Source organism: Aulostomus chinensis, chromosome 21 (genome assembly GCF_037954235.1).
Source record: "Aulostomus chinensis isolate RoL2024-O1b breed Wild chromosome 21, RoL_Achi_v1.0, whole genome shotgun sequence".
NCBI lineage: Eukaryota > Metazoa > Chordata > Actinopteri > Syngnathiformes > Aulostomidae > Aulostomus > Aulostomus chinensis.
Genome location: NC_141340.1, coordinates 1,437,069 through 1,455,231, shown reverse-complemented (window position 1 = coordinate 1,455,231; position 18,163 = coordinate 1,437,069). Strand labels below are relative to the sequence as shown.

The following is an 18,163-nucleotide window of genomic DNA, read 5'->3' as shown; positions in this document are numbered from 1 at the left end:
TGCAGCCACACGGCACTCACTGTGCCAGTTTGACGCCCCTGGCTCACATAGCATCGTCAAGGTGAGTTCCAGGATAGCTGGAATTCCCATTCGCTCCCTGACGGCTGTGTCTGAGCAGCAGGCCTGCGGCATGGCTTCCCTGATCCTGAAGGAACCCTCCCGCACTCTTCCCAGCATTCGAGAAGCTGCCATCCGCTCGCAGGCTACGGCGTCCAGCCTCCAGGACCCAGTGGAGGAGATCCCCCTTTGTCCCCCAGGCTGTCCTCCTCCTGAACTCTTGACCTCCCTGCACTCTGACCCCTGGTACCACCCACAAGATTGCCACTGGCCCTGTGTGATACATTGAGTGTACACCTGTACTTCCTGAATATGCTGCTACTACTGTATATTTATATTCTCCCTCTTCTCCTGTTGAGGGTGGTGGGGGTGGAGCCTATCCCAGCAGCCTACCCCCTGGACAGGTCACCAGTCCATGGCAGGGCCAACCCATAGAGACAGACAACCATTGGCTCTCCCAGCCACGCCTACGGTCAATTTAGAGTCTGGATTAACCTGGTCCCTCTTGATGTCTTTGGACTGTGGAGGAAGCTGGAGTACCAGAGAGAACCCAGCAGGAACAGGGAGAACATGGAGACTCACCCAGAAAGACCCCGTGCTCCAGCCGGGGCTCCACCCACAACCTTCTTGCTGGGGGGCCACAGGGAGGACCTCTACTCCACCCACAACCTTCTTGCTGGGGGGCCACCGTGAGGACCACTGCTCCACCGCGCTGCCCTTTGCAGATATCGATCATTTTTTAAATGAATCATTCTGATGGCTGTTATTTTTATCGACCCAGTTTTGCTCAAGTCTCTTCATATTGGCTCATCAGTGTAATACGTGTGATGTGTAGGCTATTCTAAATGTTTTGAAGTAGGGTGGGGGGACTGGAGCCTATCTCAGCTGTCACAGGGAGGGTGGCAGGCTCACCCTGGTTGGGTCACCAGTCCATCGCTGGGTCACATTCACACCTACGGTGCAATTAGAGTCTCCAGTTGACCTAACTGGCGTGTTTTTGGTGTGTGGAAGGAACATCTGATGTTTAATCCTTTATTTTTGCTCAACAAACCCAAATGTACAAAAGAAATAATTAACCTAACCGGCTCCCCGGTGAGGAACCATCTTTAACCTACTCTTTGATGATAAAAAAGAAGTACAGTAGTTTGTGTCGGGATGTGAAAGAGACACAAAAATAGAGGGAAATCGAATGAATACTAATAGTTGTGTAGTTTACTTCATTGGAAGAAACTATCTCATGATTTTGAGCGAATAATATCCGCACCGGTTTGATTCTCTGTGGGGCCGAAGCCGGGAACCTTCCGTCCGGTGTCCATCTTGAAGGAGACGATTATCTTTGCCGCACAGCGACATCTCGCGAGTTTTGGTGACGTCAGGCGCCGATGGCTGGAGATCGCGGATTTTAGAAGGTACTTTACTGCTTTTATTTACTTTGCGTTGGATTAAAAACAGCGTTTTTACACCGGTGGAGTCCAACAGTATTTGAGTGCGTCTTCGCGCGGCCCGTTGCTGACACCAGCGTCTGTAACATTCGGGCTAACTTACCGACACCACCGGTACGACCCAGCAAACCTTCGAAATAAGAGCACAATGTTTTCCGCCTTTTTTACAACTGCCAAGGTAGTTAGCTTTAGCTTCCCGGGGGCGACGCTTTAGTGAGTCTCTGACCGACTATAACCGCTCCTGGGACGGCGAGATAAGCACGTCTGTGCTGACGAAAGGATGATAAACTACAAACAGCCAGCCGGAGTCATTTAAACGGATGTGCGACGCTAGTGTTAGCATTAGCATGAGCCGAGGGCCTACTCAGGAAGCGGGCGGGAGCTTTTATTTTCCAAACAGCTTCTTCATCTCACCTGTCAGATGCCGATTCATAGAATTAATGTCTTTTATTTTTTATTAAGACTGTGATGATGCGAATTAATATTAAGTCTGAATTTCTTCATATCCTCTTTTAATTCTCACTTTTCCCCCATAGAGGAACCTACGGTTACGGTAATAGAGTTGGGGAAGCTTCGGCTCAACTTCTCAGCTGATACGCTACTGAGAGTAAGTCAGTGTTCAGATTCAAAGTTCTGCTTGTATGGATCACTTTGATTTGCTTCATGAGCGGAACAGATTTGTGTCTGATGGTGGAGTTTCCATTTCTGTCATTTACTCGCCATCCAAGCTGCCTGCATCTCAAAGTCTGGTTATGTCAACATGAACGCAAGCAATGATATAAAAAAGTATACAAACTTGTTCCATGTTCCAGTTCATTTGATTTGGCTTGACTTTATTCTCATTCTCACAAACAGGACATTTGAAGTTGTTAAACAGGAATGGAAGTTACGTCAAATGGATTTGGCATTAAAATAAATCTGATCATAACTTTGTTGCCTGGTCTGTGGTGCCTCTGTGTTTTCGTTGTAGACACAAGTGGTGACACAGAGTTGGCACCTCATTTAAAATGAACCTGTTCTCAGGCATTTTGCGTGGATCAGCAGAAGCAGAAGATGCACAGTGCGCCTCACAAGGTGGCACAAGGAGGAGGTGATTTTGGAGTTCCACAGGGTGATAGTGTTGCAGGGATGAAGTATCATTGCAGTGCAGCAGGAAGTTTACATGAGATTCTCAGAAAATGATCAAACCAGGCAACTGGACTCAACCTCTTATTAACTTCTTAACATGAGATGTTTTTGTAGTCCAGCAGTAGGTTAGCATGTCAAGGTTGAGCTACTTATGTAATCCAACAGGAAGCAGGGGCTTGTTTGGAATTTATTCCTGATATTAGGTGATGTGAGTGTCTTGGTGGCCTCCCACCCAGACAACAGCTCAAGCAGAGCAGGCTCCTGGTGACTGGACTTAACGACGGTGGTCTCTTCCAGCGATGGCTCACATCAACGCCCACGGTAAGCTGCTCTTGCAGCGCTTACATCAGCAGCGAGAGATGGACTTCTTGTGTGACATCACCATCGTGGTGAGAGATGTGGAGTTCAGAGCTCACCGCAACATCCTGGCTGCCTTCAGCAAGTACTTCTCCTCCCAGGCAGAGAAAGGTCAAGAGGTCACAACCTTGGACCCTGACAAAGTCAGCCGCTATGCTCTGGAGAAGCTGCTGGAGTTTGTCTACACCGGCCAGACGAACCTCAGCAGGTGGGCAGGCTTGTGTTTTAGTGGACGACAGTGAGGAAACGTTGAGACTGAGCAATCGCAGTGATTTGGATGCTTTTACTTCCTTTATTTGAAACGTTCACCACGATTAGCATGAATGAGAGTGACGACAGTGTCTTGTTTACTGCATCCACCCTGTCATTCATGGCCATGATATAAACATTTTGTATCATCATGGGTAGATATGCATGCGCACGTTTGTGATACACATTTTTGAAATGTGACTCCACCTCTCTGAGTCGAGGTTGGATGAGCCTGTAGTTGAGCAGGGAGATGTTAAACGGAAGAACTCACAGTTCGATACCGTCGGTGTAAATTGGCCACAATGTTGAATTTATTCCTTGTTTCCCGTTAAGTTTGCAACCCTCTTGCAAAAGAGGTACAAATTTCTTTTTTTGTTTCTTAACTCCTCATTTTCTTTTACCAGAAACTCTTCACCCCTGTCTAATAAGAGAAAAACCCTGTCTCCGACAAAGGCAGTAAAGGAAGTGTAACAGCCGTGTATTTGATGTTTTCAGCACCAGACAAGCCGCCGTTCGTCGAGCCGCCGTCTTCCTGGGGATGCCCGAGGCCATCAAGTATCTGGAGCAGTTCCCTCACTGGTCCGAGGCCGGTGAAGCGTCCAAGTCTGAGCTGGATAAAGAAGCTGGTCTCTCTCCTCCTAGTCCTGGTTCTCCACGGAGCCCCAGCTCCCCAGTCGCTCTCTCTATTGCCTCCATCACAGGAGGCTGGTCAGAGGAGGGGCGTGACGACACAAAGCGGGAGAACAAAGTCAAAGATCTGGACGGTGAAGACGGAGATGAAGGTGATGAGGACTACACCCCATTGGCGCCCTGGGGCACTGGTAGAGGACAGGGCAGGAAGAGAGGCAGGAGGCCTAAGAGTTTCAGTGGCGAGCAGGCGGAACCTGGCAGTTCTGCTGCTGGCACGCCGAAACCCCAGGGCTACAGGGGGAGGGGGAGAGGGAAAAACAGGGGGAGGGGGAGAGGGAGAGGGGCTGTGAAAATGGAGGATCTCGATCTGGGGGATTCTGATGGGAGTGTGAAGGACTTTGGCGACACCTCCGCTGACTGGAGCCCATCTCAGGACGAGGACTTCCCTGCCAAGAAACCGCGTCTGAGTGGCGGAGAAGGGCGGAGAGGCCGAGGCCGCAGTCGGGGTAGAGTTAGAGGAAGGGGCAGGGGGCGGGGCAGGGTGAGTGTGGATGAGGGGGAAGAGAGTGGCGAGGTGGGGTTGGATGATGAGGAGAGGGAGGAGGGGGAGCAGGATCCCTCGGAGATGGACGAGTCATCATTGTCCTGCACCGAGTGCAACAAACTGTTCAAAGACACGAGCACACTGCGGCGCCACGAGCAGATCCACAAGGGCCTGAAGCCTTTCGTCTGCATCTTCTGCTCCAAAACCTTCAGACAAGCCACGCAGCTGAAAACCCACCTGCGCATCCATACAGGTGAGTCCCCCCCCAGCTGTAGACCACACCTCCATCCACTGACTGATGACAGTAATGATAAAAACACGCATGTGAAACGTGTCGTTATCGGTTCATCGGGCTCACGAATGCTCCTTGTCTCTCTTACTGGCTGCAGGTGAGAAGCCCTTCAGCTGCTCCGACTGTGACAAGTGTTTTGCTCAGAAGTGCCAGCTGGTGGCGCACCGTCGGATGCATCACGGGGAGGAGAAGCCGTATACCTGCGAACGCTGTGGCTTCAAGTTCGCTACCTCGTCTAACTACAAAATACACATCAGGTACCAATGTCCCTCAGACTCCATCGTTTCCTTTGAAACGAACCTCATTTGGTTCATTTTCACAGAACATCCACGTTCATTAGCCACGCATTAAAGGCTAAAAACTCGTTTAAAAAATGAGTTGAAGGGCAAAATGCCATCTTTTTGTTCAGGTTGATTATTAAAGCTCAGCCATCACCTCGGCGTGTAACGTTTCCTCCTGCTGGAACGTTGGCTGAGCTAAGGGAGCCATGGCGGCGGCCTCCTCGAGTAGCTTGACAACCTCCACCGTTTCTCCTGCGATGGGGACGTGTTGTGTTGAGTTGTGATGAGTGTGTGATGACTGTCCCTCATTGTTGTCTGGAGGGACAAACCCAGCACAGATGCCTGGTTGTTGCTTGAGGGATTCGTCTGGCTGATAGAATGTCGCCTCATCCTCGCCAGCAGACGTGGCAGCAGCAGCTTCAGTGCTCTGTGCTGAGAGGTTAATGGTGTGTGTGAAGCACAACGTGTTTGGAGTTGCCCGGCTGCGACCTCGGTAGCTTCTTTCTTGCTCTCTTGCTAATCAAGTGGGAGAAGCATCTGGACCCCACACAGCGTTCCCTCCTGAGTCCAATGAAGTGCAGGACATGGCTGATGTCAGGAAACACCTAGAACGTCTTTGTGATCAACATCTTATGTCGAACCATGCAGCGTGCACCGCTCAAGTCTTCCACCAAGCACTGAACTCCAAATTCAAAAGATGTTCACGACGACCTCGTTTAATGGCTGACCTCTCAAAGCTGAGCTAGCTTGCTGGCTCTGAGGGGTCCCTGAAGGAAACCTCAGAGCGAACAAGCTAGCCAAATGAACCTGTCTGGATTAGCGTCCAAACCTGAACATGGAGTCAGTGCTGAGCAGTCGGGACAGAATCATGACTGTAGTGTGAACTGACTTCTTTGCAAACCCTGAAAGTTCACCAGGTCATCCAGTTACTTACTGCATGACCTCTTCTAGAAGCCTCGTTGTTGTTGTTGACGTTGTTGACATGTCCTGGTGTGTGTGTGTGTGTGTGTGTGTGTTCCACAGATTACACAGCGGGGAAAAACCGTACGTGTGTGACATCTGCGGCCAGGCCTTCGCTCAGTCAAGCACGCTGACCTATCACAAGAGGCGACACACGGGAGAGAAACCGTACCAGTGTGACCTGTGCGGCATGTCGTTCTCCGTCTCCTCCTCGCTCATCTCTCACACACGGAAACACACAGGTGAGGTGTCGTCCCCTGTGACCCGGGACAGTTCACAACCGTGAGATTTTGTTTGTTTCCTTCTGATCAGAAGCGTTCACATCGGCGCTGCTTCCTGCTGCATTTGTGTTCCAGGAGAGACTCCGTACAAATGTTCTCAGTCGCAGTGTGACGCCAGCTTCGTGACGTCGTCCGAACTGAAGAAACACATGCGGCGACTTCACCCAGGTGACGCTCCTCCTAATATAATGACTTTGCTTCATGAATGACCAAGAAAGTTGGTGAATTCTGAACACTGTGAGTTTGGAGGTCGGCCAGTTCAAATGAAATTCCTTCTAATTGAAGAGACGAAGGAAGATTTGAACACTTGAGAAGCTTCTGACTTCCTCTTGGTGACCTCATGAATCAGAAACATGTCATCGACTCAGATCAGGTCACATTCCAGCTGAAATATTTAATGACCTGTTCCTGTCTCCCAACCACTGTGCCGTGAGCGCCCTCTGGTGGCCCTCAGATGCTTTCAAGATGAAGAAATCATTCTTTAACAGAATATGAATCAAAAGCATGATAGAAATATATGTTTTAATCATAAAGAGTTTAAAAAAATCCCCCCTCAAGTGTGAGATACTGGGTTTGGGTTAGAAAAGTTACTGGGGGGAGAAGATGAACCTGCTGCATGAATGAATCAGTGGCCACACGAGCTGGCTCCTGACAGGAAGCTCACGACACATATCACAGGGCCTGGTCACACGCTGATGACATCACACAGCCACCAGACACCCAGGTGGGACACAGCTGGTGGGATTTTCAACTCTAGTTGTGTAGTAAATCACGTATGATGTCATGCAGTAATATCTGGTGGTCATGTTGTGATGCGTATGGTCATGTGAGGTCCGTGACACTCCTCGGCCCGACAGCTCCAGCCTTCGTACGGTGTTTTTATGATTTGACACGATTCTTGACATCATTCTCAGAAAAAAGCTAAATATTTCAGGGTTGAGAAGCCCCTGGCGATGGCGACGTCACAGCTGAGGTGTTGTGAGTCGCCCCGCTGGAGCTTCTTGATGCTTATGAGAGGTGCTGAAAGAGTGTGTGTGTGTGTGTGTGTGTGTGTGTGTGTGCGCGCATGCACGCAGAGGGCAACAATGGCGTGCAGTGCCTGCTGTGTGGGAACCGCTTTGCCAGTGTGAAGAACATGATCAAACACCAGGAGAAGGCTCACGCTGATGAAGTGAGGCAGCACAAGGAGCGAGCCCGAGCTGGTGAGTGTCAGTGGTGTGTTTGTGTAAAACCATGAGTAAAGACGGCCGGTCGGCCACATTCCCACAACCACGAGGTTCTTGGAAGCTGGATGATGTCGTGCTGCTGAGTCCCACCACAGCAACATCTCAGCAGACGGTAAAATAGTAAACAGCTGGAGGGATGTCGAGTCGTATTTTAAGGTTAGACAACATATTTGATCAGCCAAGAGCTAACGTTAGCTTTCACCAATTCCTAGCTAACGTTATGGGACAGTCTGCCCACTGGAACACACTTCTGTGTGACGTTCATTTACACTCCTGCTCTCCAAGTCCCTGCTATCAGACCCAAACACACATCTAACAGAGTGCATGAACAGTAATCACGAGCACACACGTGTTCCAGGGATTGTCACATGTCAGCCTACTCCTTTCCTATTGTATCATGTAACAACAACCAGCAACATTAGCTAGGAAGTGGCTGGATGCTAATTTTAGCTGCTGGCTAAAGGAAGTTACTGTGCCTTTACGACTCCATGTTCTTCCTGATCTTTCCGCCTCATGTTTTTTTTCTTCAGTTGCTGGTAAGAACGCAAGAAAAAAACATCATTAGATTCTCGATGTTTATGGGAGTTGCAGAAAATGTGACATGATCTATATTCTAGCTTCCCGCCCTGAGTGTGAGGTCAGAGGAACATGGCCACTGTGAAAGCTTGTTGTCTTCTGATTGGCTGGCGTCTGGAAGCCTGTTGAGGGGCAGCAACTGCGAGTCATCCATGATGTCATGAAATCCGTTTGGATTCTGATTTACGGTTAGTTTGTCAGACGTTTTTACTGAGGCGCGCGTGTGTGTGTGTGTGTGTGTGTGTGTGTGTGTGCGTGTGTGCAGTGGTCCTCCTGGCATCCAGCCATCCCATGGCTTTCGTCCAGAGCAAACTCTCTCAGGAAGACAAAGGTTTGGCGTCCATTCTCGATGGCGAGCCTGCCAACCCTGAGCCTGCCACGCCCAATGCTAAACCCACCGCCCCGTCTACTGCTAGCGACGACGCCAACGCCACCAGTGAAGCCATCGCAGACTTGAAGGCAGAGCCCACGCACACGCCCGTCTCAACTGTGGACCAGGTGACCTTCGACGCTGACCAGGAGCAGACGATCAACTCAGACACCCTCCACGCACTGGTGGAGCAGCTGCGGCCGCCGCCCTCCCCCGCCCAGAGCCTGGAGCAGATCGTCATCATCCGCACGGTGGACAACACTGAGCACAACACCCCCCAGCAGTGAGCTCGCCGACAGAAGTGAAGGACGCCAGTTTTAGCCGTAGTAGAGGTGTTATTCTAGTCTTACTTTGCTTCTTCATGTCTCTCCGTAACATCATTGATGTGATAGTTCAGGAATCAACTTAGTCAAACAGATTTCCTCTTGAGATCTGTGGTCTTAACCATTCAGGCGCACGTGGCGTTTGTGTGTGATTTGATGGTAAAATTCAGATCTGGATTTCCTGCTCATGTGTGTGAGCTTTAGGCTGACCTGAGGGGACGTGTTCAGGTCTCTGTTAGTTTCAGTTAGGATGTTTGTATTAATTATGCCAAAAAGAAGATTGGACTTGTAAAAAAAATAAATCACCCATAAGTCCTCATCTCTGAACTCAAACATCTTTCTATGTTTTGCTCGGAGGAAACAGAGATGTTCTAATAGGGCAGCGGAGGGGTTCTAGAGGGGTCTGGAGAGCCAGAAGAACTGAGCAATAAAACACAACTCAACTGCTGATCTGTAGTTGGATGCCGAAAGGAACACGCCCACTTTTGAAGAAAGTCTTTTATTGTCCATCGTCTCCAGATCTAAACGAGAAGATGGAGACCTCTAGGGAGCTGAGACCCAGGCTACGTTTGGTTCTGTTGACCCAAGTTCCAGTGGAGCTTTGGAGGTGCTGCGTCAAATCACTGCTCCCAGTCAGGAAAGTAGTTCCGGCTACGTGTCTGATTCTACCTCTACAACGTCTCCTCATGTTAAACTGGTATTCATCACCAAGGTTACACACAACCCTCCTGATATTAATGCAGGCAGAGACGGAGCTACGCTAACACTTCCCACCCACTACCAGCCATTGTGCTAAGCTAACTTGCCTGGGTCTCAGGTCCTGAATGGAGCACAGAAGAGAGAAGGTTCTCTTTGGACAGTAAGATATTTGCCGCTGAACTTGGCCGAGGAAGTCCCTCGTCTTTCCACGCCGTCTCAAACCGAACCTTTGTGGTGTGATGTTCAGCTTTACCGTCGCACCTGAGAACGTTTTGGTGAGGGCAGGCTATCAAATGCAGTCGGTGCTTAAATGTGGTCGAAGTGGCTCTTGGTTTAGAGCCCTCTCTTCTTCATTCAGCTGAGGGCGTGTGACGTCACATCAGTGACGTGGGACAGCACCGCCCTCTGCTGCCCTCCAGTGGTGGACGTGTGTTCGGCAGGAACATTTTCCAGTGATCATCAGGTAAAGCCAGTACAGCATTGCTTCATTAGCTAATATAGTTCATGAGGAGGAGATTGGTTATCAACATGACTTTTTTCTTTTTATTTATCACAAACAAGTGTTTTTTGGTGGCTTAACTTGTACCATGTTAAAGCAAACCAAGGGTTCAGTTTCAGTGAAATGTTTTTGTTTTTTTAACTAAGCGTCTGTTTAAGGTTTTAGCAGAGAACTTTGTGCTTCGAGTTCGTGTCTTGCTTTTTGTTTCCTTTTTTATTATTTGGAAGAAAAATGTACAGAAATGTGAATAAGTCAAGTTCACGACTATGAAAGCTGTACAACGCGAAATAAAACGCAAGTTCAAAGGGACAGGGTTTTGTGTTGTCTCGGTGAGAAACACCGTAATGCCCAGAATAGATAGGCACAGCTGTTTGAGTTAATTATTCATGTTCAGCAAAAATCGCCGACTGCTTTGATGCAACTTTGATGTTCCGCGTCAACACAGGTTACTGTATCGTTTTAATGTATTGATTAGATATTAATAGGCTTGTGGAGACATAAACCCAGACCTGCAACAAAACTTTATTGTAAATACAGTTTAAAGGAAACCGTTAAATTACAGGAAAATGTTTTAGGTTTGCGTATTTTCATTAATGCAGAAATTCTAGGTTTTCTTTTCCAAAAATAACATATAGCCAAACTTAACACTTAGATAAACACAATAAACTAAAACAATGTGTGACCTGTGGCGTTCTCACCAAACTGTCGAACCTCTGGGTCTCCTTCTTGTTTGTCGTTTTCCCGCCGCCGTGCTTCAGTGTTGCTAGGCAACGCCCGTGGCTAGCAACAACAATGGTTAGCAAGAGCATCTCGAAAGTTTACGCCTCCATCTGCGCTCAGCATCAGATACAAATCAAAACGCAGGTCCTGGAGGTTTTGGAGAAGACGGCATTGACCGAGTAAGTGACCGTCAAGCTTCGACGAGGCAATAACATGTAGCTAATTTAGCTGGCTGCTAACGTTAGCATTGTCGGAGAACGTTGACTTCAGGTGCCGTCGAAGATAACGATTCTTTTAGCGGTGTTGCGTTTAGAGCACGCGGTGGAATTATCCTACTAGAAAAAGTTAAACATTCTGCTTCGGCGTCAGGACTTCGAGTACCACAAGTTCCTAAGTAGCACCAACGGTTGAACTTTGAAAACTTAAAACTACAACACAACTTTGGGGATCATCGCGAGTGACGGCCTGGTTCACATGGGGTGATCTGTGTACAACACAAACCTGTGTGCTGGGTCATTGAGTCACCTGGGCGAGGGGGTCACCTGATGACCCCAGGTTACATCACTGATGATCCATCTAAGTCTGTTTTCCAGGTTACATCTGGTTTGCTGTGTTTTTTGGTCTTTTTAAGGGGAAAAGTTTAATGACAGGCATTTTTGTTTGACCAAAGGTCTCTTGCTTCAACTACTAGCTTCTCCCAAAAACGCTGGAATGAAAACCTCAACAGGTGTGTCGACTGCATCTCTGTTGGTTAATAACTGACCTTTTTGGCAGGACAAACAGTTTAACACTGTCAGGAAACACCAGATGGAGACTGGATGACAAAGACGCTCTCGTTTTGTCCAAATGTCTCTTCAACAAGCCGAGTGTGACAGGTGAGACGGCGGCTCAGGTGAGGAGAACTTATTGGTTAAGCAGCAGAAACGTACTGATTTTATTCATCGTCCTCAGGGCTCGATGTGGGGTACAACAACATCACGGATGAGGGCGCCGGATACCTGGCTGTTCTCCTACAGGTGAGCTGGTTAGAGGGACGTTCTGGTGAGTTTTGGTTATTATTATTCATGGCACTACCTGTTTGTCTGCTGCTGTTGGTGAGCAGGAGGAAGACTCCAGTCTGCTCCGTCTGGACCTGACCTTCAATGACATCGAAGCTAGCGGAGCTCAAGTCCTCGCCAAGAGCCTGCAGGTTCCTATTTACTCCTCTCAGTGCATATCAATCAATCAGTCAATCAATCAATCAATCTATCAATCAGTGCTATAGCTTCCAGGCTGGCCTGGGAACGCCTCAGGAACCCCCAGTCATAATGTAAGGGTAGTCTGAGGTTCCCCGCCAGAACTGCTGCCTCCACCAGCCGACTCCAGAGGAGTGGTGGAGGACGGATGGATGCAGGACCTAACTTGTTCCCTCCATGTAGTTATTTTGAGGCCACAAGTTACAGCTGCAGAAAGACGCTCGTGGGTGAATGGTCAAATAAACCTGGACTCAGTCATTGCTGTGCATATCACCACCACAGAGAGGCGCTATGGGACAAGTGATGCTTTAGGAGCAGTTCAACCAGTTGAGTGACTTAGGGTGTCTGCAGTAGTGCAGTGACACTCACATGCGCTCCCATACTTTCACGATGAGTAGACGTTATTGTAGGGTTTCTCTCGACCTTTGCTACTGTTTGATTGATCACCTGGAAGGTTTCAGTTGTAGTTGAAGTTCAAAACGGTCGTCTAAGCATTTGTCAGCCTCCTGAATGTGTCGCTAAAGCTTCATGTTGTTACTGTAAGATCTGGACAGAAGGTCTGCTCAAAGGAAGATGAGTCAAGACTCCTGATACTCTTTGGTCTCCACTGGTGAAGTGAACGTTTGTCTAGAAGTGGCGCCCTCTGTCTGCCTGCAGAGGAACAGCAGTCTGGTGTGTCTCCAGCTGTCCTGTAACAAGATGGGGAATGATGGCGCCCTGCAGCTTGCCGCCATGCTGCAGGTCAACCACACATTGGAAGAGCTCGAGCTGGCCGACTGTGGCCTGGTGAGCACACACACACACACACGCACACGCACACACAAGCCTGGAAAAATTTTGAAAAACAAATGAAGCCAGAAAACTCAGTTTGATTCACATATTAGAACTTGACCAAATGAATGAAGCCGGGTGTGTTAAATATCAATTGGATGGTTCACTGTTTTCTGGTCTGTGTTTCTTTATTCTCCCTCCTCATGTAAACAGACGTTTTCTCCATTTTCCTCAAAGACAACGTGATTTGATCAAACGTGAACGAACCCTCTCAGTTCATCCTGCTGCCTTTAGCTTCTCTAACAAGCAAACGTGCCGTCCGCAGCTCCTTCAGGGTGTGATTGCCCTCGCCAGCGCGCTGAAGAGCAACTCCACTCTTCGCTCCATTGACCTCAGCCGGCCGCTGCTCTTCAGTCTGCAGGTACGCCGGCGCCATTTAGTCAAGATACAGCACCGCTGGTCTGAAATGACCACACGGAAATACAATGTTTTATGATCACATTTTCAATTATAGTGACAAGAAAAGCATAAAAATCCTTCGTCCACTCCTCCACCAAGGTGCTTCATACCTGTGGGTGACTTGGTGGAGGAGTGGATGAAGAAGGAACCCAGGAAATACTGCATGTTGGTGGGGATGTTTGGTGTTAGGGTGGCCCGGTGGAGCAGTGGTCCTCCCTGAGGCCCCCATCAAGAAGGTTGTGGGTGGAGCAGTGGTCCTCCCTGAGGCCCCCATCAAGAAGGTTGTGGGTGGAGCAGTGGTCCTCCCTGAGGCCCCCATCAAGAAGGTTGTGGGTGGAGCAGTGGTCCTCCCTGAGGCCCCCATCAAGAAGGTTGTGGGTGGAGCCCCGGCTGCAGCACGGGGTCTTTCTGGGTGAGTCTCCATGTTCTCCCTGTTCCTGCTGGGTTCTCTCTGGTACTCCAGCTTCCTCCACAGTCCAAAGACATCAAGAGGGACCAGGTTAATCCAGACTCTAAATTGACCGTAGGCGTGGCTGGGAGAGCCAATGGTTGTCTGTCTCTATGTGTTGGCCCTGCCATGGACTGGTGACCTGTCCAGGGGGACGGCTGCTGGGATAGGCTCCACCCCCACCACCCTGAACAGGAGAAGAGGGAGAAGATGGAGGGATGGATGGAGAGATGTTTGTGGAAAATCTGGAGAAATTCCGTCCAGGAAGTTGGATGAATGAGGAGTCATCATGCGTCAGTGTTGGACTCTAACTTACGTGTCGATGACAGGAGGAGTGGGCGGTGCACGTCTCTGACATGCTGGCGCTGAACCACAGCCTGGTGGAGCTCCACCTGGGGAGGATGGTGATGACCGACACTGGGATGGAGAAGCTGACCCAGGGTCTGCAGCGCAACCGCAGCCTGCGCTACCTGGACCTGCACTGGTAGGAACACTCTAGAACACAGAGAAATGTTTAGTGGCATCAAGATGATCACATGACAAAAACAGAAAAAAGAGGCTTGTTTGGACTAAAAACACTGAGACATTAAAGGAAAATCTCTTGATGTCCATCGTCCCAGAACCAGTTGAGAAGACAGAGCCCCTTCTGAGGGAGCTGAGACACTGGCTAGTTAGCTTAGCGCAATGACTCGTAGTGGGTGGGAAGTGTTAGCGTAGCTCCATCTCTGTCTGCATTAATAGAAGGAGGGTTGTGTGGAACCTTGGTGATGAAGCAGGAGGATTCCTGCTGGACACACCAGCAACCACCAGCTAACACTTCCCACCCACTACCAGTCATTGTGCTAAGCTAACGAGCCTGGGTCTTAGTCTCTAGGAAGCTACTTCTTGTCTGGCTAAAAGTTGGTGTTGGTCTTCACAGATGTGATTGGCTCACAGAAGCGTTTCAGATTCAAAGTTTGTCCGCAGTTTGTTGGCGGCTGCTGCTCTGGAGAGAGACATGAACATTATGACCCATCGCTCCTGTTGTGTGCTTGACCTCCTCTTCATCTTGGCTTCTCCATAGCAACCGTGTGACCTGTGACGGTGTGCGATATCTTGCCAAGGCACTGAAGAACAATCCGACCCTGGAGATCATCGACCTGTCATCCAACCAAATCAAGGATGAAGGCGCCGCGCACCTGAGCAAGGCTCTTACCTCGCCAGGCTGCAGCCTGAGAGAGTGAGTCCATTACCTGACGATGGGCTGTTGCTTTGCTGGAATTCTCCACAAACATCAAGTTATCATCAGCTGGTCATGAACTGCAGGTGAGCGGTAGGTATTTGTGTTTGAAGTGGACGTAGTAAAGCCGGCCGTCTCTGTCCAGGCTGTCGGTCTGCAGTAACGACCTGAGAGCCGAGGGTCTTCTGTCCTTGGCTCAGGCTGTGAACGCGAACGCATCGCTAACACACATCTACATCTGGGGAAACTTCCTGGACGTGACTGTCTGCAAGGTAACACACACACACACCCGCTGTCCTCCACCAGGTGGCATCACACTTAATGATATTCTCTGCCCCCCCGGCAGGCCTTCAATCACCTGATCAGCAGTGGCCGCCTGCCGCCTGAGCACACCGACGTCAGCCCCTTCCAGGTGGATGGTCAGGTGTTTCTGGCTCGAGTCTTCCACAGTTTGAGGAGACACTATGATGGTCGAGCATGCTGGGACCCCCACGCCGCAGACGCCAGCCCCCCCCCCAGCACCCTGGACTGAAATGTTAAACTCGAGCTGAGGATAATAAAACCAGCCGTCTGACAAGTTCATCAAAGTTGATTTCAGACTGAAGCTAGCAGGGAGCATGAGTTCTACGGCTGTCAGGGACGTGTTTCCATCGAATATTTTAGTGCACACTTCAAATCATGTTCCTGACTGCGTTTTGAGAACATTGTTGAATGTCTGATAAATTAGTATTATACAATCTGTTGGCCCGACAAAAGAAATTGAAGGAACAAATTCAATATTTGGCCCCTGAATTAACTAAACTGACTGACAAAGAGTTGTGCTGGAGCAGCAAATGATGGAAGTTGAGGGAACAAAGTTTCCTCCTGGTCTGAGGTACCGTTTACATCTCGTAGCCTCAAACTGATTAAATTGAGGGAACAAGATGTACTTCAATGAACTTCAGAGTAACTTGATTGAGGGAACAAGTTCTATGTCGTTGCCACTAATGAATTAAGTTAGGGGAACACGATATACCACCTCATAGCCTCAAAATAATAAGTTGAAGCAACAAGTTTGACCTGTTAGCCACAAATTCATTAGCAAGAGAAAAGAACCACAGTGTCAGAATGACCGAAGTGAGGGAACAAGTTCTAGCTCATGGGCACAAAATACATAGTTCTCTGGTTGGGCTGCTCTGGGCCTCCGTAGACATCTGAGCCAAAGGAACGCTTCATTGATAATTCAGTCTTTTGTTCTCCAGTTTCTTACATCATGTGACCCTGCGCCTGCAGATCGATTAATGAGCAAACTTGATGTCAGTTTAGGTTGAGAGGGTGGAGTCAGACTAACAGGTGTTTACACACACACACACACACACACACACTGTTTGCTAATAAAGATCATGTGTCACATACCAGCCCTGATCCATACCTTAACCCCTTGACACACACACACACACACACACACACACACACACACACACACACACACACACACACACACACACACACAGCTGAATGGCTGGCAGGTCATTAATGAGTGAAAATAGTTTCATAAATGGAACCACATTCTGGCGTGTGGATTATTTTGTAATAAGAGTCAACTGAAGGAACAGCGTCTCCACAGCAGTGTCAATTCTTTTAAAGCCACCCTGCTCTAAAAAAAACATTAATTCATCACCGTCATCATCCGTGTAAATACAGAGGCCGCCATCCACCAGCACGGGGGGGGCAGAGGCTCGACTTCACGGGTTCCACCATTGAAGATGTCAAGATTCTCAGGGAGGCCTACGTTTCTCAACACAAACATTATTTTAAGAGAACTTTACAAGAACAAACATGCCAACGGCTGGATCAAAGTGGCTGCTAACTTCACCAATGGAGGCCGGGACTTATTTAAAAACCACAGAGAACAAAGTTTCTGCTTGAAAACACTTGGCAAACAAAACTAGTGACTAAATTAACAATTAGAAAGCACAACATTTAGTCCCGACCGTCACCAAGTTCTCAATATTCATGCTTTTGGCTGACTTCCACTTGAGTTCATGGCCCAATAAACATGATAATGGAGTCAGGAAACGTTTCTTCTTTAAAAGTGCAAAAAAAAGTTTGAACTGTGCAAATAGAACAATATGCACACGCTCATAAAGTTAGCACCGCGTCAGCCGTACTGTGGGTGCTGGCTAATGGCTAACAGTTAGCATTTGATGTTTTGGTTAAATAAAATCACAGTTATTTAACAAAGTAATGTATTTTGTTTCATTTTTACCTCATAATTCATTTTTAAGAGCCAGCTGCACCGTAGCAACATCAGGTTATTAAACTTATGGACATGTTACACTGAACTCATGGCTAAATTGCAACTCAAACATCAAATGCTAACGGTTAGCTGTTAGCCTGCTCAGGGACTTAAAGACATTGCTGTTCAACTGCTGCGTTTAACCTCCACCAGCTCGGAAGTGGGAGAATTCTGAGTTCTGTCATGATTGTGTTCATGCTGCAAGGACCAAAGGCTAGTATACTGCAATATTAGCACTGCGGAACATTAGCATACTGTAAAATGAGTTGGTCACTAAAAATCTGTTTAGTTCTGTCTATGTAACACAGACCTTTGAGCTAAATGTCAGGGAACGTGCTGGTCCGTGATATTCTAGCTGTTCATGGAGACGTTCACCGTGAGTTTTAACCAGTAGGTTGGAACATTCACGCCCTGAATTAACTAAACTGACTGACAAAGAGTTGTGCTGGAGCAGCAAATGATGGAAGTTGAGGGAACAAAGTTTCCTCCTGGTCTAAGGTACCGTTTATATCTCGTAGCCTCAAACTGATTAAATTGAGGGAACAAGATGTACTTCAATGAACTTCAGAGTAACTTGATTGAGGGAACCACAGTGTCAGAATGACCGAAGTGAGGGAACAAGTTCTAGCTCATGGGCACAAAATACATAGTTCTCTGGTTGGGCTGCTCTGGGCCTCCGTAGCTACAGATCCAACTGGTGTCCGTGTGGATGCCAGATGTGCTGGGAACACTCAGGACGTTCAGCCCTGGGTGCCACATGTTCTCAGAACGTTTGACTGAATGGAACTCAGTACAGGAGACCTGGAGGGTCAACCTCCACACGTTCCCCTAGAACCTTACCAGAACATCTTGAATGTCACAGGAAAGTCAGGATCAAGAACGTCCTCTTAACCTTAACAGTCTGCATGGAGTGAGTCTCAGAACGTTCCAGAGAGGCTACACTTCGGGCTCTTTAGGTTATTAATTTCAATCATAATTTTTGTGTAATGGACGTTAATGTAAGACGTTTTAGTGTCTTCTGGTTTGTGTGTGTGCGCGTGTGTGTGCGCGCGTGTGTGTAACACCTAACCTCGCGATACCCCTTCCCTCCTCCCTCTTTCTCTCCCCTCCACCCCCCCT

At 48.5% G+C, this 18,163-nt stretch overlaps 2 protein-coding genes across 4 annotated transcripts; both read left to right on the top strand.

Annotated features, from left to right (window-relative positions):
- Positions 1-1,212: 1,212 nt before the first annotated feature.
- mynn (myoneurin) lies at positions 1,213-10,217 on the top strand. Of its 3 annotated transcripts, none has more exons than XM_086191246.1 (9): positions 1,213-1,466; positions 2,036-2,106; positions 2,925-3,192; positions 3,729-4,660; positions 4,797-4,956; positions 6,004-6,182; positions 6,297-6,389; positions 7,298-7,423; positions 8,289-10,217. In XM_086191246.1, exons 3-9 carry the CDS (start codon positions 2,927-2,929, stop codon positions 8,678-8,680), a joined length of 2,148 nt encoding a protein of 715 aa, XP_086047372.1. In that variant the 5' UTR covers positions 1,213-1,466; positions 2,036-2,106; positions 2,925-2,926; the 3' UTR covers positions 8,681-10,217. The 3 variants fall into 3 exon arrangements, with proteins under 3 accessions (XP_086047372.1, XP_086047373.1, XP_086047374.1); XM_086191247.1 differs by lacking the exon at positions 1,213-1,466 and adding an exon at positions 1,473-1,613; XM_086191248.1 differs by lacking the exon at positions 1,213-1,466 and adding an exon at positions 1,613-1,677.
- Positions 10,218-10,533: 316 nt separating this feature from the next.
- On the top strand, positions 10,534-16,918 carry lrrc34 (leucine rich repeat containing 34). The gene is made up of 10 exons (XM_086191251.1): positions 10,534-10,813; positions 11,409-11,509; positions 11,586-11,650; positions 11,737-11,823; positions 12,527-12,655; positions 12,966-13,061; positions 13,877-14,031; positions 14,611-14,766; positions 14,912-15,038; positions 15,113-16,918. The coding sequence occupies exons 1-10, from the start codon at positions 10,707-10,709 to the stop codon at positions 15,296-15,298; spliced, it is 1,209 nt and encodes a 402-aa protein (XP_086047377.1). The 5' UTR covers positions 10,534-10,706; the 3' UTR covers positions 15,299-16,918.
- The last annotated feature ends 1,245 nt before the right edge of the window (positions 16,919-18,163 follow it).

Bases quoted from the DNA above. Each gene is read 5' to 3' on its own strand.
- mynn (XM_086191246.1), top strand. From the start codon at position 2,927: ATGGCTCACATCAACGCCCACGGTAAGCTGCTCTTGCAGCGCTTACAT. The intron at 3,193-3,728 runs GTGGGCAGGCTT...TGATGTTTTCAG, and splicing joins GGCCAGACGAACCTCAGCAG to CACCAGACAAGCCGCCGTTC. The intron at 6,183-6,296 runs GTGAGGTGTCGT...TTTGTGTTCCAG, and splicing joins TCACACACGGAAACACACAG to GAGAGACTCCGTACAAATGT.
- lrrc34 (XM_086191251.1), top strand. From the start codon at position 10,707: ATGGTTAGCAAGAGCATCTCGAAAGTTTACGCCTCCATCTGCGCTCAG. The intron at 11,824-12,526 runs GTTCCTATTTAC...GTCTGCCTGCAG, and splicing joins TCCTCGCCAAGAGCCTGCAG to AGGAACAGCAGTCTGGTGTG. The intron at 15,039-15,112 runs GTAACACACACA...CCCCCCCGGCAG, and splicing joins TGGACGTGACTGTCTGCAAG to GCCTTCAATCACCTGATCAG.